Here is a 24,219-nt window from a genome sequence, read left to right on the forward strand (position 1 = left end):
TAGACTTAAAGAATTTCAACTTAAAATCAGTAAATACTCCTGGTATTTCCTTAAGAAAAGTTTTATAGCCAAAAATATGATAGCTCTATAGAATGAAGTTAATGCTTTGTATGCAGGTCAGGTTCCATCTCTGGTTACTGTATGGTCCCCAAACCGAGAGCCAAGAGTATCACTGTATCACTGTCATCCCGTTGTTCATCGATTTACTCAAGTGCGCGCCAGTAAACGTCTCCATTCATCCCAGCCCTGAGATTTTAGCAGCCTCTCCTTACATCTTTCCCAACAATTGGAGGCTTCTTTCATGGTCAGGGGAATGAGACCTGTTAGTGTTACTGTGTTTGGCATATCGAACACGCCACAGCAGACGAGAAAATGCTCTGTATACTAAGGTTTAAGAGAGGTGAGTTAGAATAGTTGACATTTTAACCAACTTTGCCATCACATGCTATATTTTCCTACCACTTAGCCAAATCTAACTAGGATATAAGTGGAATTTTGCATTTCTTTAGAGGCTCCCAGACTGCAGTTTCTATTTGGTTGTCATGAAAAGGGTCTTGGTTAGTTCCCAGAAGACTGATATATAGCTTGGGAAATATGTTTGTTTCAAGTTAAAAAGATAAAGTCTTGGGGCCTGAGCAATAGTAGGGCCTTTAGGGTGTCTAGCAGGTAGAGCTTTTGCCTTGCACACAGCCGACCCGGGTTTGATTCCCCGGCATCCCATATGGTCTTCCCAGCACTGCCAGAAGTAACCCTTGAGCATCGCTAGGTATGGCCCAAAAAGCAAAAAAATAAAATAAAATAGAGTCTTTATAATTTTACATGGTTATGTATTCAGATAGGGGGAAAACATTTTCAGCTATAGGATTTGTGCTTAGGAGATGCAAATGGTAATGTCAGGTACCACTTGTATCCACACTCAAATACCAAAAGTAGCATATAGTTCCAAAGAAAAATATTGAAATGTTCTAATATTTTAGATCAAGGTATTAATAGAATGTTTTAATTTATATTGAATGTTAATAACCATTTATATTGAATGTTAATAACCATTATCTGGTATTTTCCCAACTACTAGAGAACCTTCTCTGTTGATAACTGGAATGTTACCATGGTTACAGTCTGTTTTGGATCTAGAATAGTGAATTGTGGAATCACTGGCAATACAGGAAGACAGGCTTGAAGCCAGGGAAGGCTGAAAAGCCTACAGTGTATAGTCAGCATGGACCGGAAGTCTGTACAGAAGCTAGTGGGATCCATTGGTAGTACTATCACGAGCTGTAAGTACTGAACAGACAATGGCTGGACATCTTTAAGTAGAAGTTTTGGTAGACAGGCTAATCAAACCTTAACAAGTGCTTCATAATCCTAAAACAGAATCTCCTATTTTCTAGCTAATGTTTTGGTCGTTTTAAAAATAGGTGACATGTCAACAATATCCTCCACTTATACTGAAAATAATTATTTTGCAGTGTAATAAATAGCTCCATGCTAAATTCAAAGTTCTGCTCGCATGGACTTTAATAATTTTTGAACAAGTGCACTGCATTTTTCTTTTTTACAGCAGGGCCACAATTTTTTAAAAAATATAGATACTGGGGCTGGAGTGATAGCACAGCGGGTAGGGCGTTTGCCTTGTACGCGGCCGACCCAGGTTCGATTCCCAGCATCCCATATGGTCTCCTGAGCACCGCCAAGGGTGATTCCTGAGTGTAAAGCCAGGAGTAACCCCTGTGCATCGCCGGGTGTGACCCAAAAAGCAAAAAAAAAAAATATATATATATATATATATGTATATATAGATACTGATTCATAATCCTTTTTAAGAAATAGCACATTGCTGTATAACACTCACCAACAAAGTTTAGCACCCTGCTAAGTCTTTCCCCTTTGACACACACACTACCCACTTAGCAAACTTAAATTCTCGTTGATTCTGTTTATATTACAAATACTTGCACCATCAGAACCATCAAAAATTTGTGTTGAGATGTAGATTCCTTGGTACCCACTTCTCTAAATTAGGAACATGCATTCAGATTTTTTCTTCTCCAGGTTTTCATAGATAATAAAGTTTGAGGATTTGTGATCCTAATTGTTTTTCCAAATGAAATTGTCAGCCTAACATTGATCCCAGTTTCATTGATAGTTGATTGAGAATTGACCATCTTTTTCACGATTATCATTTAGTCATAATAGTAAGTTAAACTTTTTTTGGGTCATTCCTGGCAATGAACAGGGGTTCACTGTATCACTGTCATCCCGTTGTTAGTCCATTTACTCGAGCAGTCACCAGTAACATCTCTATTACACTCAGTCTTTCCCAACGATTGGAGGGTCTTTCAGGGTCAGGGTCATGAAACCTATCATTACTGTTTTTGGCATATCGAATACGTCCTGGGTAGCCTGCCAGGCTCTGCCGTGTGGGCGGGATACTCTCAGTAGCTTGCTGGACTCTCCAAGAGGTATGTATATCTGTTAAGATACATACAGACAGAGGTTACTCCTGGCTTATGCATTCAGAAATCACTCCTGGCGGTGCTCAAGGGACCATATGGGATGCTGGGAATCGAACCCGGGTCAGCCGCATACAAGGCAAACGTCCTACCCACTGTGCTATCGCTCCAGCCCCATAAGTTAAACTTCTAAAAAGTGAAGAATATTAAACTTTTTTTTTCATTTTAATTAGCTGATTGTTTTGGCATCTAGAAGTTATTTTGAATCCTGATTTTTTTTTTTTTGTCTGTTTTGGGGCCACACCCAGCTCTGCTCAGTGCTTACCCTTTTGGCTGTGCTGCGCCTAGGATCCTCCTGGCTCAGGGCACCATATGTAGTGTCGAGTCAATCCCAGATTGCCTGTATGCAAGACAGTCACCTTTCACAATACTGACTCCAGTCCTGATTCCTGGTTCTAAACCATTAGATTCCTTAATTTCTCCAACTTCCCATCCTAAACTCGACAAGTACTTCCCAATTTACAAGTGGGTTTTTTGTCACTCTTTTTAAAACCAACTTTTATGTTAAGGGTTTTGTTCGGTTTTTCCTTTTTACTTCTTTGGGCTACACCTGACAGTGCTTCAGGGGTTACTCCTGACTCTGACTCTGTCCGGACTGTGCCCAGGAATCACTCCTAGCAGGCTCATCGTATGGAATGTCAAGAATTGAATCTGGGTCTGCTGCCTCCAAGGCAAGTGCCTTACCCCCTGTACTATCACTCTGACTCTCAAGTGTTTGGCATTTGAGTAGGTTTCAACATAGTAACTTATTAGATGCCTTGCCAAAATACTAAATACTTCATGAGCTAGTTGAATTTCTCTCAAAGAGCAGGAACAAGGTCTATATGCTCTAGTTGAATTTGCCCTTTACAGACTCATAGAAACTGGGTCGTGGGTTGTTCATTACTATTTTGAGGATGGGGGTGGTATAGGTCACACCTAACTGCCCAGGGGTCGCTCCTAGTGGTGATCAGGGGACCAAGTGGTGCTAGAAATAGAACTGAAATTAGTCACATGGCAAGGCAGGTACCTTAACTTCTGTATTATCCAGCTTTTTTAACTATCCATTAATTTTTTTTAGTTTGCGTGACTTGTTTTGTATTTTTTAGTTATTTGGCTTTTGGTATCACACTCCTTATCTGCACTCATGAATTACTCCTGGTGGTACTCAGGGGATCATATGGAATGCCTGGGATCAAACCCAGGTCAGCTGCATGCAAGGCAAACACCCTTCCCGCCAGCCCCATGACTGTTTTAGTGGTATGATTTTATGCCACTTTAAAGTATATTACTACGTCATTATTACTCTTAAGTATACTAATAACCCTCTAACATGCTCCACTAACCCTCTGGTAACATCCTTCAGCTCTGTAATCTGAGTCCACAGGTTTGTTTTTAATTGATTTTATTTTGCCTGGCCCCTTGTTTTGCTTCTCTATGCCCACAAATGAGTATCATTCAATATTCTGATTTTGAATATTGAAAAGTATTCTGATTTTGGGGCTGGAGCAATAGCACAGCGGGTAAGGCGTTTGCCTTGCACGCGGCCGACCCAGGTTCGATTCCCAGCATCCCATATGGTCCCCTGAGCACCGCCAGGAGTAATTCCTGAGTGCATGAGCCAGGAGTAACCCCTGTGCATTGCTGGGTGTGACCCCCCCCAAAAAAAAAAAAAAGCAAAAAAAAAAAATTCTGATTTTGTCATACTTTGGCCATCTCATCCATCCGTATTGTTGAAAAATGCAAAATTTCATTCTTTTTCTTTTGACTGAGTTCTGTTGCATATATTTGGTACGATATTTTACCTCTTTATTGGGTACTTAGGTGGTTTTCATATCTTAGTTATTATAAACAGTGCAGCATAGAACATTGATGTGCACTTATCTTTAGGAATTACTGCATTTATGTTCTTCAGATAGTATTTATGAGTGAAACTGATCTATCACTTAGTAGATCTACTTATAATTTTGAGACTTCTTTCTGCTTTCCATTGCAAATGAGCCGTTTGCATTTTCACCAACTATGTATTAGGATTCTCTTTTCTCCACATCCCTGAAAAGATTTGCTTCTGGCGTTTTTGATGTAGGTCATTCTAAAAGGTATAAGGTAATGTCTCATTGTCATTTGCTCATTCACATTCACCTGATATTCATTAATTTTTTTTTTCATGTAGTCACTGGCCATGTTTATCTTTGATGTAGGTCATAAGTTTTTAATACAACTGATCATCTCATCTAGGACTTAGCCTAGAACTACCTGAAAGCCCACTAATACAACACATATGCACATCAAAGTTAGTATATATACCTATTTCCTTGCAGGTCTGAGGAGAGAGCTAAGAGAGCCATAGTTCCTTGAAGAAAATGCACAGCATGAAGGAAAAATGAATATTACTTTTTTGGGTTTCTCCTACTTACATTAATACCATATTAATGCTTGTGACCACCAATTTTGAGATGGTTTCCCTCCCCTCTCCCCACCTGCCCAGCAAGCAATTCTCTGCAATACCATTTAGGTATTCTGCAATTTAACAATTCTGACATTACTTGGAAACATTACATTCCACAAGCTAAGGATTTAGTCCTTTAAGACCTCCTGATTTCAGGTGTCAATCATAAATCTTGACTGTTATTGGCACTTCTGATGGTAAATCAGTCACCTATAACTCTCCATGGTCAGTTACTTTGCTGGAGTGACTCAGAATTCAGAAATTAGTTCCTGTATTATTGATCATATTATAAAACAGTATTATGAGTCAGATGCATGGGACTGTGTGGAAAGAGGTGTGGAACTTCAGTTGCTCTCTGGCACCTTCATGTGTTTTTCAATCCAGAAGATCCCTGAACCTTGTACTTTAGGAATTTATGAGGCTTCATCACTTACATGTGATTTATCAGTTGTTAACTCAGTTTCTACCCCCTTCTCAAGAAGATGGTGGGTAGAGCTAAAAATTCCAACGTTCCAATTTGGACTTGAGCGTTCTAATGAACAGTACCCATCCAGATCATTACGACAAGCCACTTCATAGAATAAAGGTATTCCCATTCCTTTGTTCAGGGAAATTCCAAAGGAATTAACTTAGTGCCAGGAACCAGAGTCAAAAATCAAGTATTTGCAAAAGGTATTGCTAGTGCTCACAACACTTAGGAAACTATCAGGGGCTGCTGACCAAGATCCAGGCTAAAGATCAAAATAGTTATTTCCTACTTGTCTCACCTAAGAGTTAATATATAATAGCCTGGTGAGTTGTGCCAGAAAGCAAGGGGATATTGAGAAATGCTAAAGGACAGGAAGTGAAATAAATGCACCAAATTGAAACCCTCCAAAGGTCAAAGCTGGAACAATTTGAGCAACAAAATTAGTAGCCTGGTGTAAAATAAATGTAATTCTATGCTAACATAAACAATTGAATAAATAAGTCAAAAAGACATTACAGAAGAATAGTACTGATGCCATTTCCAAGAATAGAACTAAGTCCCTTTTCCTTGAATGGCTGACTGACAATGAGCAGAATGTAGAAAGAAAAGTGATAACTGGTGGAGAAACCTAGGAATGTCTGATCTGTGGACAGTATAAGGGCCTTGAAATCCTATGGTCTGGCCTGGGTACGTGACAAGACACACATGCTTCTCACTGACTGCCTGCAGCTTGTCTGCTTGTGTTGTATGGCCCATGGATATTGTTAAAAAAATATATCTAAATGTAAGTTGGAAAGAGTGCAACAGGTAGGGAAATTGCCTTGCACATGGCCAACCTGGTATTCTATTCTCAGCACCCCATACTGTCCCCATTCAAATTACAATTCTCCATAAAACAAGAAAGATTGGGGCTGAGAGGTACTACGGCAGGTAAGATGATTACTTTGCCCTTGGCCAACCCAGCCTGAGTTCAATTCCTAGTACTCCATAGGGTCCCCTGGGCCCTGCCAGGAGTAAGCCCCTGAGCACTACCGGTTGTGGTCCAGAAATAAAGCTGAGCAAGATTACTTTCAGACAAGCAGTATTACATACACTCCATACAGTGCCTCTATGCTTGAGCTGGTTTTGCTATTTGAAAAAGGAGGGGATAGGGAGCTTAAGTTTTGTCCTTAAAACAGCTGTATCTCTGTAGACCCCAAATCTACCTCTTTCTTTTACTTAATGTCCCCTTTCTCTAGAAACTTTTATTCCTAACAAATTCCTTCCTCAGTACTACGTGTATTCTCAAGGCCAAGTTCAAAGTCTGCTATGAAAATGGCTAAACTTCTTTTTCCCATAAGATTTCTATTCTTCACAGACCTGTAGTGATGAGTTTATAATTTATCATTTATATACTGTCTTATCAGGCTTCTGCATGAGGCCAAACTAAGTTGTTCAAGCTGTTAAGTAACAAGTCCACTATAGCATCTAGCATTACAGGAATAATACATATTTTATATATAAAACTTGTTTAATTTGGTTGAATGAGTAAGTCTAAATTGTATTTATTTTCATTTTCAGTCACAAAAAATGAACTAGAGTGTTTGGTCAAACTTTTTCACAGCTTTGTAAAATCAAATGATGTAAGACCTGATATTGTTGGACTAGATCGTGTTGCATTTCGAAGGATCCTGCACAGCATATTTGGAATGACCGATGATAATCTAATGAACCGGGGTAAGAAGTCACAGGAGACTGAAATGAATGGCAACAGCAAAGAAATATTTTTCATATAGTTTTCTATGACATATATACTGTTTTTATTAAAACTGATAAAAGCTAGAAATTCTGGCAATGTTGCCAGTATAAAATAATAGTTAATTATGAGAATGCTTCTTAATATAAACTAACCCAAAATTTAAGATATGCCATTTAGAGATAATCAGTAATGAATTAAATAAGCTAGCTATTGTACTTTTTCAGATGAGTCTGTGAACCTCCCAAGGTTGAACCAAGAAGATACAGAACATCTGAATAGGTCAATTACTATTGAAGTAATCGAAATGGTAATCAGAAGTCCCCCAAAAACAAAAACTCAGGCCTAATAGGTTCACTATTGAGTTCATTCAAACTTTCAGAGGACCACTACTGATCCTTTTCAGGCTACTTCAGAAAATTGAAGAAACAGAAATATTCCCAAATAGTTTCTATGTGGCAAACATTACTCTGATACAATCACTGTATCACTGTATCACTGTCATCCCGTTGCTCATCGATTTGCTCAAGCAGACACCATTAACGTCTCCATTGTGAGACTTGTTACTGTTTTTGGCATATTGAATACGCCACAGTAGCTCTGCCATGCAGGCGGGATACTCTCGGTCCCTTGCCAGGCTCTCGGAGAGGGGCGGAGGAATCAAACCACGGTTGGCTGTGTGCAAGGGAAACACCCTACCTGCTGTGCTATCTACCACTCCTACACAGACCTATGTCCATGACGAAGATAGATGTAAAGATTCTCAAAGTACTAGCAAACTGAGCCAACAACACATCAAAATGACCATATACCATGATTAAGAGGAATTCATTTGGGGCTAGAAAACACAGCAGTTAGGGCATTTGCCTTGCACATGGCCGACCCAGGTTCAATTCCCAGTATCCCATATGGTCCCCCGAGCACCACCAGGAGTAATTCCTGAGGGCATGAGCCGGGAGTAACCCCTGTGCATCGCCAGTTGTGACCCAAAAAAAAACAAGGAAAAAAAGAAATTCATTCCATAGAAATAAGGATGGTTTAACATATACAAGTCAGTCAATGTAATACACCATGTCAATATTTATAAAAATGAAATCATGAATCATCAATAGATGCAGAGAACGCAATTGACAAGATCCTGCACCCATACATGATCAAAACAAAACTACCAATACAATGGGAATTGAGGGGAACTTTTTCTTTTTTAATTTTATTGAATCACCATGAGATAGTTACAAGCTTTCATGTTTGGGTTACAATCTCACAATGATCAAATACCCATCCCTACGCCAGTGCACAATCCCCACCACTAATATCCCGGGTTTACCTCCCCTTTCCCAACCTTCCCCTGCCACTAAGGCAGACAATATTCCCCATACTCTCTACTTTTGGGCATTATAGCTTTCAACACAGACACTGAAAGGTCATCATGTTTGGTCCATTATCTACTTTCGGCACGCATCTCCCATCCCAACTGGTTCCTCCAGCCATCATTTTCTTAATGATCCCTTCTCTGTTCCATCTGCCTTCTCCCCTCCACTCATGAAGCAGTCTTCCAGCTATGGGGAATCCCTTTGGCCCTTGTATCTACTGTCCTTGGGTGTGAGGGAACTTTTCTAAACATAGTCAAAGTCATTTACCACAAATATAGCAAAGATACTTAACAGGAAATATTAAAACCTAAAAACTTTCTAAGATTAGGTACAAGACAAGACTGCCCACTTTCAGCTTTTATTAAACATAGTACTGGAAGTACTTGAATTAGCAGTTAGGCAAGAAAAAGATTCAGGGCTGGAGGAATAGTACGTCGGGTAAGGCATTTGCTTTGCCCACAGCCTACCCTGGTTCAATCCTTGGCATCCCATATAGTCCCACCATATAGTGCCCCAAGCACCGCCAGGACTAATTCCTGAGTGCAGAGACAGAAGTAACCTCTGAGTATCGCTGGGTGTGACCCAAAAAGCAAAAAGAAAGATTCAGAGCGTTCAGACAGGAAAAGAAAAGTCATGCTTTCATTATTTGCAGATGACATGATATTGCTATTATACTTAAAAAACCCTAATTGCTCTACAAAGAAGGTTCTAGAAACAATACACTTGTCTAACAAAGTGGCAGCCTGCAAAATTAATATGTGAAAGTCCATCGTTTTCCTATATGCAAACAATAGAAGAAGAGAAATTCTTTTAAAATCCCATGTACAGTTGTGCCTCAGAAAATCAAGTACAGAATCATCTTAACAGAAGTGAAAGACCTATACAAAGAAAACTACAAAACACTACGGAAAAAAATAAAAGAGGACATGAGGAAATAAAAACAGCCCCTAAACATGGATCGGTAAGTAGCACTGCACTGTAGCACTGTCCCGTTGTTCATCGATTTGCTCCAGCGGGCACCAGTAACATCTCCATTGTGAGACTTGTTACTATTTTTGGCATATTGAATACGCCACTGGTAGCTTGCCAGGCTCTGCCGTGAGGGCAGCATACTCTCAGTAGCTTGCCGGGCTCTCTGAGAGGGACAGAGGAATCGAACCCAGGTCAACCACCTGCAAGGTAAACACCCTACCCACTGTGCTATAGCCCCAGTCCATGGATCGGTAAGTAAACATCAAAATGGCAATACTTTATAAAACATTATACAGATTCAACATGGTCCCTACAAGGACACCCCTGACACTCTTCAAAGAAATAGATCAAACACTTGAAATCACATGAACAATAAAACCCCCTTAATAGTCAAAGCAATTCTCAGGAAAAAAAAAAACTGATAGGAGTCCTCACTTTCCCCAACTGTAAGGTGTACTACATAGTAGTAGTGATTAAAACAGCATGATACTGGAATGAGAACAGCAGAGACAGATTCTCAAATATATGGTCAGTTATTCTTTGGCAAAGGAGCAAAGAATATGATGTGGAGCAAGGAAAGCCTCTTCAATAAGTGGTATTGGGAAACTGGTCATTTGTGGGGGAAAAAAAACTCCACAAACTCTTGCCCTTTTAAAGCCACGCACAAAGAGCAAGTCAAATGGATTCAAGACCTTCATAGCAGACCTGAAGTCATAAGTTGCATAGAGAAAAACATAGATCTATCCATGGCATCAAAGTTAGAGGCATTTTTTAAGGATATAGCACCATTGGCCAAGTACATATAAGCATAGATAAACAAATGGGACTGTGTTGAATGAGGAGGGTTCTGCACCTCAAAGGAAATGATGACTAGAATACAAAGACAGCCCACAGACTCAGAAAGACTATTTGCCCACTATCTAACAAAGGGTTACTATCCAAGATCTAAAAAGCACTGGGGGAAAAATTTCATGCAACTCTTCAAAAAAATGAGAAGAGATGAACAAAAACTTCCTCAATAAAGTACAGATAGCCAAAAGACATATGAAAAAATACTCTCTTTCACTAATCATCAGGGAAATGCAAATCAAAAACAGCAATGAGCTATCACCACAGACTGGCACACATCAAAAATAATAACCACCAATGTTGGCATGAGTTCAGGAGAAAAGGGACCCTCATTCACTGCTTGTGGGAATGTTAACCAGTCTAACTTTTTCAGATGATAATATGGACATCCCTCAAAAAACTTGGAATTCAACTGCCACTAGACCCAGCAATTCTACTCCTTGATATATACTTCCAAAGGTCCATGTACTTTTGCACTATGTTCGTTGCAACACTAGTCACAATAGCCCAAATCTGGAAATAACCCAACTGCCCAAGAACAGAGGACTAGAAAAAGAAGCTATAGTACATATACACATGGAGTACTACTCAGCTGTAAGAAAAGATATTGAACATAAGATGATGGTGTGGTAACATGAACAGATTAGTTTTGAGTGTCTGGGCCAATGTTAGTTCAGTTTTTGTCCGCAGCATTAATCAGTTGATGAAGAATGTTAGGTTACTTGACCAAGATGCTGAATATCAAGGTCTTCAGCAGCAGCTCCCACCAGGATTTATCCCAGAGAATTGCCAACCACCTGGTCCTGGAATTAGGCAAGGTGCTAAGAAATTCAGTAACCAGGAAACTGTGTGGAGATTGGTGAAAGCATTCAGGAAGAGGATGTCTACATTGTGCAGAGTGGTTGTGATGAAATCAATTACAATCTCATGGAGCTTTTAGTACTTCTTTTTTTTTTATTTTTACTTTTCTGGTCACACTGGGATGCATAAGGGTTACTTCAGGCTTTGCACTCAGGAATTACTTCTGGCAGTGCTCAGGGGCCCATACGGAATGCTGGGAATCGAACCCGGTCGGCTATGCGCAATGCAAACATCCTACCCGCTATACTATCGCTCGATCCCCTCATGGAGATTTTGATCATGATTAATGTCTACAAAATTGCTTCAGCCAGCAGAGTTACAGAAGTTATCCCATGATTCCGTTATGTGCAACAGGACAAGAAGGATAATAGCCAAGCACCAATTTCAGCCAAGCTTGTTGCAAATATGCTTTTTGTAGCCAGTGCAGACCATATTATCACAATGGACCTTCATGCCTCCCACATTCAGTGTTTTTGATATCCCAGTGGACAATCTGTATCAGAGCCAGCCGTCTCAAATGGATATGAGAGAACATCTCTGAGTTGAAAAACTACCATTGTTTCGCCAGATGCTGGTGGAGCTAAGAGAGTGACCTCCATTGCTTACTGGTTGAATGTGGATTTTTGCCTTGACTCACAAAGAATGGAAGAAGACAAATGAAGTGAACTGTATGATGCTGGTAGGTAACGTGAAGGACTGGTTCACCATCCTGGTGGGTGACATGGATGACACTTGTGGCACAATCTGTCATGCGGCCTACAAACTTCTCTTAGCTGGAGCCACCAGAGTTTATGCTATCTTGACCTATGGAATTGGGAGGGGGGGTCCAGCCATTTCACACATCAATAAAAAATGTTTCGAAGCTGTAGTAGTCACCAACACCATACCTCAGGAGGAGAGATGAAACATTGTTCAAAATATAGGTGATTGACAATCTTTATGATCTAGGCAGAAACCATCAGGAGAACTCACAAGGGGAATCAGTGTCCTACCTGTTTAGCCTTGTCCCTTTATACTAGGAAAACTGCCAAGGCTCTTTTAAAATCATTTAAAATGAGCCCATCCCACCCCTGTCACCTTTCTTCCCTTTGTTACTCAATGAAAGATTGAGCAGAAGCTTAGTTTATCCACTTTAGTGTTTCTCTTAAATGTAGGCAAAGACAGATTGAGATGTGTTTGGATTTCCCACTCACTCGCCAACCCTGGTTTGATTCCTTCGGCCCTCTCGGAGAGCCCGGCAAGCTACTGAGAGTATCCTGCCCCCACGGCAGAGCCTGGCAAGCTACCTGTGGCATATTTGATATGCCAAAAACAGTAACAACAAGTCTCACAATGGAGACATTACTGGTGCCCGCTAGAGCAAATCTACGAAAGAGAGGACAGTGCTGTGGTGCTACATTGTTTCCTTTTTGCTGCTTGGGTTCAGTGAGTCCTTTGGTTTTCACTCCTGCTCAGCTGCAAGATTTAGCAGCTGGAGGGTGTTGTGGAGAGCTATTGGGGATTGAGAAATCTTGTAAGGCTTGATTTGATCTTTTACAAATATTTGCATGACAGTATTTCTAGGCTTCTTTGATTCAGATCCGCTAAAAACAAAACCAACTTCAGCATTTTCCCAAATTTCACCCTCCCCCCTCCACTCTTCGGTCCTAAGTCTCTTAGGTTTTTAAAGTCTGTATCAAATAATTGCATAAACCCTGGTTGCCAAATCCTTGTCTGCAGCGCTTCTCAGCCCAGCTTGAGCAGAGCTCAGACTGGCACCCAAGGGGAGCCAGTGCAAAGCACAGCAAAGGTCTGGGAGAAAAAAAGCCTAATTAATCACCCTCATGCGATTCAGTAACAAGGATTCTCCTTTCTGATCATCATCCTTACTCTTTGGCCTCATTGAATTTCTATATCTTTTCCTGGCCAAATGTCCTTAGAAACCCAACCAATCATGTTATCACAGACTTTCAAGAACAACTGACTTCCTCTAGGTAATCCATACCACTTTTATGAGATTATTGTAGCATACACTTTCTCCTAGCCTGCTACCCAGCCGTGGTGGGTTATAGGTGATAGCATAGTGTCTTTTAAGTATTACATTTTGGTCTTCCTTCCTTGGACCTATTTGGCCTCCCATGAACTGTTAAAAAATTTTTTAAAGATTTGACTGTCTCCTTAGAAGAAATCAATTTTTAAAAATGTGATCTAAAAAAAAAGAGGGCTGGAGAGATAGCACATCGGGTAGGGTGTTTGCATTGCGCGGCCATCCCGGGTTCAATTCCCAGAATCCTATATGGTCCCCTGAGCTCTGCCAGGAGTAATTCCTGAGTGCAGAGCCAGGAGTAACCTCTGTGTGTTGCCAGGTGTGACGCCCCCCAAAATTTTTTTTAAAAAGAGAGAGAAAGAAAATATGTCATTCAGTTTGCTGCTATATGTGGATGAACCTGAAGACTATCATACTGTGTGATCATAGAGCAATAGGGAGAGGCACGGAATGATCTCTCATGTGTGGGTTATAAAGAAATAGAAGAAGAGCAAAAACCCAAAGGCAATATACACTAAAGGCATGAGAACTGGTCCTCAGTAGGAAACTTTTTACTGGAGGAGGAGGAGCTAGAACAGGGAAGGGAGCACTATGACAGTGATGAAGGAAAATGATCACTCTGGAGAAGGATGCAGGGGGGTAACTGAAGACATTGGTGAATGGAAGTGGACACTGGTGAAGGAATTGGTATTGGTAAACTGTATACTAAAAAAATAAAATTTTATACGAGAAATTAATCATGAAAACTCATGATGATAAAAAATTTTTAGAAAGATATGAATTTTTTTTAGGCAGAGAGTCTCTTGCCCGCAAGCCTGGCTGTCTTCCCCGGGGCCCTTCGGAGGGGATGGGCTCCAGCTTCCCTCCCCACCCCGAGCAGAGCTCCCGGCGGCCAAAGACCACAGGAACCTAGCTACAGCCATGCTCGAGGCCCCTCTCCACACGTTCAGACGGGCCTCACGCATGAAGGTACCGGCAGAGGAACCCAGGTGTGTGTAATCCCATCAACAGCCAACATCCAGAGACTTTTTCTTTTTCTTTTTGGATCACACCTGGTGATGCACAGGGGTTACTCCTGGCTCTGCACTCAGGAATTACCCCTGGCGGTGCTCAGGGGACCATATGGGATGCTGGGAATCGAACCCGGGTGGGCTGCATGCAAGGCAAACGACCTACCCGCTGTGCTATTGCTCCAGCCCCACAACATCCAGAGACTTAAACGTGAGCTCCCAGAAGCATGCAGCGTGATATCTTGTAGCCTACTTTCCCCCTGGGAGAAACTGGCAAGCTTCTGAGAGTTTCCTGCCCACATGGGACAGCCTTGCAACTTCCCATGGTGTATTCATATGCTAAATCCAGTAGCAAGCTGGATCCCATTCCCCTGACCCTGAAAGAGCCTCCAATGCAACATCACTGGGAGGGCCGAGTTGAGAGAGAGTTCTAAGATCTCAGGGAAAAGACGAATGGAGAGGTTACTGAGCCCGCTCAAGAAACCGATGATTAACGGCATTTCGTGATCATGATCGTGATGATTTTCAATTGTTTTTAGACTCACATGCTATAGATATGTAACTTATTAAATGTCTTATATTACTCATAAGAAAAAATGTAACTGTTCAATAGTGACAATTCTTCATAGTGAAAAATGTCAACAGGTCATGTTTAAAATTATAAATTACTTACTGTGACTCAGTCTTACTAATCAATTTTAGTGTTCAATTTAATGTTTTTTACATATGTATAAACCCTTGAAATCTTAACTATAATCAAAATGACCTATTTGTCATGTTCAAACAGACAATATTTTATTTTTTATTGGATGATACCATGAATTTATTGGTAATTAAAAACAATAGCTTTTAGTGAATATCTTTATATTTTAGCTGTTACAAACTGTTTGGTAGAAAATTTTACTATTCTTTTTATACTAAACTTATCAGACTCTTTGGCTCTCCACTGTTGATATTCTTGGCTCATTTTAACTGTATAATTATTACAATTAAATTTATCATTGAAGGGGGCTGGAGTGATAGCACAACAGGTAGGGCATTTGCCTTGCATGCGGCTGACCCGGGTTCGATCCCCAGCATGAATGCAGAGCCAGAAGTAACCCCTGTGCATCGCCAGATGTGACCCGAAAAGAAAAAAAATTCATCATTGAAAAAAAATGACTCTAAAAATTTTAGTGAGATATTCAGCTATTCTGACTTAAGACTGCCAAAATCTCACCCCATTGAAAGAATTCCTTTTATATTTATTTATACATATATGCTTTTGCATTATAAAATGGATCTAAATTGCAATATTTTTATATGTTCTTTTTCTTTCAGTATTTTTTGCTTTTGACAAAGACAAGGATAATTTCATAAATGTAAAAGAGTGGGTTAAAGGATTGTCAGTGTTTCTTCGAGGAACTTTTGAAGAAAAGCTAAAGTGTAAGATTTCTATGCTTTATTCATTAAGTAATATGTAGTGTCATTTCTAATTTCCTGCATGTTTAAATTTTCTATATAAATGTAAAGTTTGTGTTTTCTGTAGTGACCCTTGTAGAAATAGCTCATGATAGTTTTTTTTGGGGGGGAGGGGTAGTCCCACATGCAGCAGTGCACAGGGCATACTCCTGGCTCTTAGTTCAGGGAGCATATGTAGTCCCGGGGATCACAGGCTGGCTGCAAGCCTCCAGCATGCTGGGTCTGGAGTGACACTATGCCTTCTTACACTGCTTGCAAGAACATTATGAAACGGTTTGAGACTTTGCCCTGCTCCATCCAGAGCAAGGTTATAGAAATTTCAGACAATTGAAAAACAACAACAACAAAGCCAGGTTGACCACATGCGAAGCAAGCACCTTACCCACCATACTATTTCTCTGGATTCATAACAACTTTTTAGTTTTGAGTGGAGAGGGAGGTGGGTCACATATGGTGCTCAGGAGTTACTCCTGGCTCTGAACTCAGGAATTACTCCTGGCAGTGCTCAGGGAGCCATATGGAATGTTAGGGATCAAACCCGGGTCTGCCATGTACAAGGCAAAAGCCCTACCCACTGTACTATCTCTCTGATCCACCATGATAGCGTTTATAAAAATATTGCAGTGGGTGGTCTATTTCATAGGCAAGTCTCTAGTCTCAGGGCATCCCTTCTTTCACTTGCTGTCTGGCTTAACACTCACGCTAATTTCATCAGCTAAAACAATTCCCAATCACCTGGCTAGGCTAAGGTTTCTAGGGCTCTTTCTGTGCCCAGCAAGAAATGAAAAGGACACAGGTTGCATCGGGCCTATTTCTTGTTCAAAAGAACACTTCGAAGGCTGGACATGTAGCTCAGTGGTAGAGTATAAGTCTTGCACGTGTGAGAGAAATCCTGGGTCTAGTCCCTGGCCACATACACACAAATGAAAAATGATACCTAAAAAATTTCTAAACATCACCAACTTTCTTTCATTGCTAACTTTCTACTTTTTATAGGGGCATTGTCAGCAGAGATTGGGGCCTTCTGTGGTGTTCAGGAGACACTGGATGATAACTGGTGGTGCTTGGGGTTGAGGATCATGTGGTGCCATGGATCCAACCCAGGTCTTGCATATACGAGGCATGTGCTTTATCACTTGAGCCACATTCTTTTTTTTTCTTTTTTTGGGTCACACCCGGCAATAGTCAGGGGTTACTCCTGGTTCTGCACTCAGGAATTACTCCGGGCAGTGCTCAGGGGACCATATGGGATGCTGGGAATCGAACCCGGGTCGGCCGCATGCAAGGCAAACGCCCTACCTGCTATGCTATCTCTCCAGCCCCTTGAGCCACATTCTTGATCTCTATTGATGACATTTTTGCGATGTTTTTATGCCACGTCCAGTAGTTCTCAGGGATTTCTTCTGGCTCTGCGCTAATGCATTCCTCCTGGCAGGGTTTGGGGTACCATATAAGGTGCTGGGGACTGAACAGAGGTTGGCACTGTACAAGTTCCCTACCTGCTGTTTATCTCTCTTGGCCCATTTCAGTATTCTTATGCAGTCCCGCTGAAACGTAAAAAGCTAGATTTCTTGGGTCTAAATGCTGTAATCATACTAATATAGACACTGAAAATGGTTATGACAATGAAGTAGTTCTACATGACTAAGTAGCACCACAGTGTCAAATGTGCCTCTAACTTCCCAAAAGTGTTACATGCAAATTTAATGATAAATTAATTAGGGGGGATAGGATACTGCCTTTAGAGGAATTGTGTTTCAAATTCATGTGTAGACTACAAATTGAAGAAACTCCATAGATCTAGTTCTCTTGCCCTTCATGCAGCCAATCCATGTCTAAGCCACAGCACCACATGTGATCACCCAAGCAACTCCAGGAGTGATCCCTGAGCAAAGCCAGGAGTAAGCCCTAAGCAATATCCAAATATATTGCAAAAGTTCATTGTCAGAGATACAGTGAAGTTTAGACATTTTTATCTGTAAAAAAGAATTATTGAGATACATATATGCATGTGTGTATAAATGATGATTGTTATCACCTTAGCTTCCTAACATTTTTGGGGGATGGAAGATTGGGTTACATCTGGCAGTACTCAGGGGCTATTTCTGATTTTGAACTCCGATGGTTCCTAACAGTGTTTGGGGACCATATGTAGTGATAGGTAGCAAACGGGTGTTGGCTGCATGTAAGGCAAGCATCTTAACCCCTATACTATTTCTCTGACCCAGCTTCCTAACATTTTAAACTTTAAGTTTTGAAACCCAGAGATTGTAAATATTTCTTTTCAGACATCAAAGTGTATTTAAAGATATATATTTTTCCCTATTTAGGGCCATAACCAGCAGTACTCAGGGGTTACTCTTGGTTCTGTGCTTAGGAATTACTCCTGGAAGTGCTCAGAGGACCATATTGGATGCTTGGAATTGAACCCAGGTTGGCCAAGTGCAAGGCAAACACCCTACCTGCTGTGCTACTGCTCTAGCCCCATTAATCCAGTACAATAAAATATAATAAAGGGTGCTTCATGTTACAGTTGCTCCACCTGATAAGCTATCACTGTATTCTATCCTTCTTTTTGAAATAGCTAATGAAATTGATGAATTTGTTTTGTTTTGGGGTTACATCTGGCAGTGTTCAGGGATCACTATTCAAGGGGTGCTCAGAGGACCATATGTGGTGGCAGACATTAATCTTGGATTGATCATGTACTAGACAAGCACCCTACCCACTGTACTGCTATCTCTTCAGCCTCCAAGGATTGATGACATTTTAATTGTTCTTATCCAAGTCTGTAAATTTTATGCTTTGAAAAGTCTGTTTTGAAGCATACTATTTGAATGGTGATGGCTACATTTCTCGAGAGCAAATATTTGACATGCTGAAGAACAGTTTAAACCAACTATCAAATGAAGAAGAGAGTTATGAAGGCATAGAAGAGCTGGTTGATATAACACTGAAGAAAATGGTAAGAACTTAAAAAAATGCTAAGTCATAAACAGTCAAATGGACATTGGATAAAGCTAAAGATATTTCCTCTATAGTGAATATATTTCTATAGTGAATATATTTCCTCTATAGTGAATATGACTTTTATGAGAGCAAGAGTTTTGCTTATTTTCTTCTTTACTGACTAGAGTGATAGTTGGTGTTCAGTAAGTACTTGTAGAAGATTGGGTAATTCTATAAAATGAATATTAATATTTTACTTTTAAATGCTTTACTTTATTAAATGAGTGGGGACAGATTTAACTTGTGTAAAATTGAATACTAATCATCTTTCTTCATTACCTTAACCCTCAGCTCTGCATAAAAAATATTGTAATAAATAGAATAACAGTGATAACCCCATGATTATCATTGATAATCTTATGATATGCCAGACCCTTCACAAAACATTAATATAGGGGCTAATTTTACACCCCAAACTTTGGAAGAAAAAATTATCTCTATTTTGCATATGAGAAGTATAGATAGTCTTACTCAAAGTCACTCTGAAAAAGGGGGTGTGGAATTCATCTTTTAGTGAAGCTAGTAACTTCTATGATGGAGTTGGTGATTCCTGCTGCCTTCTTACTATAGCCCCAAGTTGGATACCAGTGCAGACTTATAAGTCTAAGGTCACCTGGACCCCATTACTTCAATTGCTCTGGTGTTGAGAAAAGAACCAAGTGGTAGCTGCAAAGTAGAAGGACCCATCCCCACTCCAAAGAATTCTCTTCTCTGGAAATAACCAGCAGCTATAATCATTGAGCATGACAGTATGCTCCTGTGTCAACACATCCCCAAATAATATTTGGGTTGGATTCAAATTTCACATGAATTAAACCCAAATTCAAAGAAGCAGTTAAAAGCTTTTCTGTTCTACACATATGTCCCTTCCCCTGCACTTCATCTTCCACGGTGCCTGTTGGTGCTCCAGGCAAGACTTTACTTACTCGGGCCAGAAAGATAGTACAGAGGGTAAGGTGTTTGCCTTGCATGCTGCTGATCTGGGTTCCACCCCCAGTATCCCATATGGTCCCCTGAGCACTGCCAGGAATGATTCCTAGTGCAGAATCAGGAATTACCCCTGAGTATTGCCAGGTATGAACCAAAACAACAAAAAGACTGTTTCTTACACTCTACTCTCATAATTGGTTTTTGTTTTGTTTTTGCTTTTGTGTCATATCTGGCACTGCACAGGGGTTACTCCTGTCTCTGCACTCAGGAATTACTCCTGGCAGTGCTCAGGGGACCATATGGGATGGTGGGATTCAAACCCGGGTTGGCTGCGTGCAAGGCAAACGCCCTACCCACTGTGCTATCCCTTCAGCCCCCTCCTAATTAGGTTTTGAGCTTGCTCTTCACCTCTCTAGATCTCAATGATCATTAAAGACCTCACTCTACTCCATCTTGGATCGTTACTACTCCAATCCCATTGTCTTGCTCCTTAACTGAGTACTTACATCATTTTTAGATGATGGATCCTCAAGTGAGAGAGCCAAGTTCTGCCCTAAATTACTTATTTTGTCACAAAAGTAACAATATAATAATTTTCTATATTGTTGGCCTTATTTTCACAATTAGAGCATGGATCTTTTGGAACAGCATTACATGTTTATCTACCTCTTAGGGTTCTATCTAACCTAACCCAAACCCAACGCTGGGTGGTCCAGATAATCCTCAGCACTGTAGTGACTGAGCATCTATAGGTCCCTGCATCAAACCACAGGCTGTTTGGGCAAGAATCACCAGTGAGGCCCCAGAACTCCTGAGCACCACTTGAAAGGCTTCTCCCCCAATAAAACAAGCCAGAAAAAGTTTACTTTGCTTTGAACAGGGAGGAGTATTGGGGCCACACTTGGCAGTGCTTAGGGCTTAACTCCTGGCTCCATGTTCTGGTGTCACTCCTGGTGATGCTCAGGAGACCATGTGCAATGCCATGGATCAAAACAGGGAACAGCTGGGTGCAAGGCAAGCACCTCAGCCTGTTCTATTTCTCTAGCCCAAATGGTCTTACTTGATAAACTCTTTTTTTCCAAGACAGCTATTTGATATGCAATATTAAACTATAAGCTTATCAAGAAGTCATCTTTGTGTCATTTTCAGATTTTACTTACATTCACATAGCATTTCATAAAAATTTAAGAAAACCATAAAACAAGCTTTAGATAAATTACTATATATTACCTGGGGCCAAAGAGATAGTACAGCAGGAAAGGTACTTGCTTCCATGCATTCAAACCAGGTTCAATCCCCTGCCCCACATACGGTGCCTGAGTAATGCCAAAATGATCTTGGAAGATCCAGAAAGATCTGCATATTAGGTAATTTGTTTAAGTTCTCAGAGACTGTAGCGGAATAAGAAGTAGAATCTCCAAATTCAATCTACCTTCATTTTAGAATTAGAATTGTCAAAAATCTGTCTATCTATGAAAATTAATTGCATTTTAATATGAATGATATCACAAACTAATTAAGGAAATATTTATAATGTAATTTTAAGCATTAGTTATTTTGCTGGTTTAAATTCTCCCAACCCAGGGGCTGGAGTGATAGCACAGTGGGTAGGGCGTTTGCCTTGCACACGGCTGACCTGGTTCAAATCCCAGCATCCCATATGGTCCCCTGAGCACTGCCAGAGGCAATTCCTGAGTGCATGAGCCAGAAATGACCCCTGTGCATCACCAGGTGTGACCCAAAAAGAAGAAAAAACAAAAACAAAAATAAATACTCCCAACCCCACTCTCATGTTCTAAAATATATTGAAATCATATTAGGTACAATTTTTACTTGTAGGTGGTGTGTGGGTGAGGTAATATTTAGGAAGGACAGCATATAATATAAAATGCATAATTTCTCATATTATTGTGATCTCCTGGAATTAGTCCCACGTTTGACAATCTAGGATTATAAAGACTAAACAAAATTTTTTTTGGCTTTTTGGGTCACACCTGGTGATGCTCAGGTGTTACTCGTGGCTCTGCACTCAGGACTTACCCCTGGTGCTCCTCAGGGAAACATAAGGGATGGCAGGGATAGAACCTGGGTTGGCCGCATGCAAGGCAAACATCCTATCCGCTGTACTATCACTCCAACCCCAGACTAAACAATTTTTAAATGAAACATGCTAGACTTGACATTGCAGTACTCCCTATTAAATACCTAAAATTGCATTCTATTCTGGGGTAAACATAGAGGGCTTTAGCAGTTATATTAGAAAAAAGTCTTTGACTTTAAGTATCTTATTGGGATCTACACTACAGAATTATTCAGGGGACCATATAGGATTCTGAGGATCAAACTCTTGTTAGCCAAGTGCAAGGCAAATACTCTACCTGCTGTACTATCTCTCCAGCCCCTGAACTTGTTTTCTTTTTTTTTCTTTTTTTTTGCTTTTTGGGTCAGCAATGCACAGGTTTTGCATTCAGGAATCACCCCTGGCGGTGCTCAGGGGACCATATGGGATGCTGGGATTTGAACCCGGGTCGACCGCATGCAAGGCAAATGCCCTACCCACTGTGCTATCACTCCAGCCCCTGAACTTGTTTTCTTAAAGCAGGGAAACTTGACTTTGACTCTGAAGATTATTATTGTGCTTTAGTGAGAACATTTTTCTCTATAGGATTATGACAATGATGGCAAGATATCTTTTGCTGACTTTGAAAAAGCAGTGAAAGAAGAGAGGCTTTTGTTGGAGGTATTTGGACCATGTTTACCAGAAGCAAAGGTAAAGTGCCAACACCCAAGAATGGTGGAGGGAATATTTTAAAAGATCAGAACAATAGAATAGCTGGGTAGGTGACTGCCTTGTGTATAGCTGACCCAGATTTTATCCTGGGCACTCGATTTAGTCCACTGAGCCCTGTCAAGAGTGAATCCTGAGCAGAGACAGTAGAAGGCCTGAACACTGGTAGGTGTGGCCCAAAAAACAAAAAACAAAAAGTCTTGCTACATACTGTTTCAGCCCACTGTAAAAGTTCAAACATAAAGGAATTGGTCTCATCCTATTATTTGGGTAACCGTGATACTAGTGATTAATTGTACTTAATACTAAATACTATCTTATTGTTGATCACTCCTGGCAGGCTCAGGGGACCGTATATGGTGCCAGAGATCAAACCTGGGTCAGCCACGTAAAACACCCTATTCGCTTTACTTACTTGGGCTCCAGCCCAAGGCAGACATTTTTTAAAGAGACTGGTGAAAGATAATAATTTTACCAAAACTAACTTACAAGGAGGCAAGACCAAGCCCCTTGGATGAAGCTTCTTTCCGTACCGTTCATCACTTAGTGTCAGCCCAGCAAGTCTGATGTTAGGTCATCACTGAAGATGAACCTTATTAGGTATGTTCAACTCAGTCCAGTAGACAAGCAGCCCTAAAGGTAGGACAGAAATCAGACACCATCTGAGATAAACTCTTTCATGTTTTTTTCATCAGTTAGAATAAAGTGGCAACAACCTGGACCTGCTTGGATTTAGTTATATGACTCACTAGCAAGGGAAAAAAGTGGGTGTATTGAGAGCAGTGGCAAAGTCTTCTATTTAAAAATACTAGTTTGATTGCTGAGAATGAAGAGACTATAAACTTTTGGATTTGGTTTTGGATTTCTGATATTTTAGCTCAGTTCACAGTCCCAATATATTGGTGTAAGAAGCCGCTCTGGGTGCCAAAATGGGTTAGAAGACCTCTGGAATCAAAGTCTTTAGGAACAGAGGGTCCGTTTCGCGCTCAGCAGCTTCGGATCTTATCTGGGCCGCGAGTGTGCCGGTAACGCCCACTTCCCATGATTGCCTATGAGCCACAAAACTGCAAAACCCGTACCTCTGGGTTAGGAGTCTTAGAAGGTGGCTCTCACCACGTGGCTATTGCTGCTGCCGTCATTTTCCATGCAGAAACACAGGGTGGAGAGGAAAAATCCATTCCCGGGTAGCGCAGAGTTGTAGCCCAGCTCGGGGGCTGGGTGGGAGGGGGGTATTTTGGGGTTTCTGGTGGTGGGACATGTGCACTGGTGAAGGGATGGGGGTTCAATCATTATGTGACTGAGACTTAAACCTGAAAGCTTTTTTTTTTTTATGGTGATCAATAAAATAAAAACTTAAAAAAAATAAAACTAAATAAAGTATTTCCAGTTTCTAAAAAAAAAATACTAGTTTGAAAAAAAATACTAGTTTGTTTCTTCTACAAAGATAGAAGCTGATCCTTTTTCTGAGTTAAAAAGAATTAACTTTTGCGCCTGAGTGTCAGTACAGTGGATAGAGCATTTGCCTTGCACACATCCGACCGAGGTTTGATCCTCAGCATCCCTGAGCACCACCAGGAGTGATTCCTGAGTGCAGAGCCAGGAGTAACTCCTGAGTATTACTAGGTGTGACTCAAAAAAGCCAAGGAAAAAAAAAGAGAATTAACTTTTTATAGAAGCATATAAGCATCTAATTTCAGCTTTGTTCTAATAGACTGTCAACTTTTTACTTTACAGAATTGTCTTGAATTTGAAACTCTAGCATTCAAACACATTCTGACATCTGGTTTTTGATTGT

General features: G+C 40.6%; 1 protein-coding gene, 1 non-coding gene and 1 pseudogene across 2 annotated transcripts; all 3 read left to right on the forward strand.

Annotated features, from left to right (window-relative positions):
- Positions 1–1,181: 1,181 nt before the first annotated feature.
- Positions 1,182–24,215, forward strand: LOC101549521 (calaxin-like). Its single transcript, XM_055141327.1, has 6 exons — positions 1,182–1,277; positions 6,971–7,126; positions 15,557–15,661; positions 18,511–18,662; positions 22,302–22,406; positions 24,159–24,215. The coding sequence occupies exons 1-6, from the start codon at positions 1,220–1,222 to the stop codon at positions 24,213–24,215; spliced, it is 633 nt and encodes a 210-aa protein (XP_054997302.1). The 5' UTR covers positions 1,182–1,219.
- LOC105943385 (ribose-phosphate pyrophosphokinase 1-like) lies at positions 10,978–12,104 on the forward strand (annotated as a pseudogene).
- Positions 15,896–16,026, forward strand: LOC129400951 (small nucleolar RNA SNORA9). Its single transcript, XR_008627997.1, has one exon. It is a non-coding gene; the product is annotated as a small nucleolar RNA SNORA9 (small nucleolar RNA).
- Positions 24,216–24,219: the final 4 nt, after the last annotated feature.

The sequence above is a fragment of the Sorex araneus genome, chromosome 1 (genome assembly GCF_027595985.1).
Source record: "Sorex araneus isolate mSorAra2 chromosome 1, mSorAra2.pri, whole genome shotgun sequence".
Lineage (NCBI taxonomy): Eukaryota > Metazoa > Chordata > Mammalia > Eulipotyphla > Soricidae > Sorex > Sorex araneus.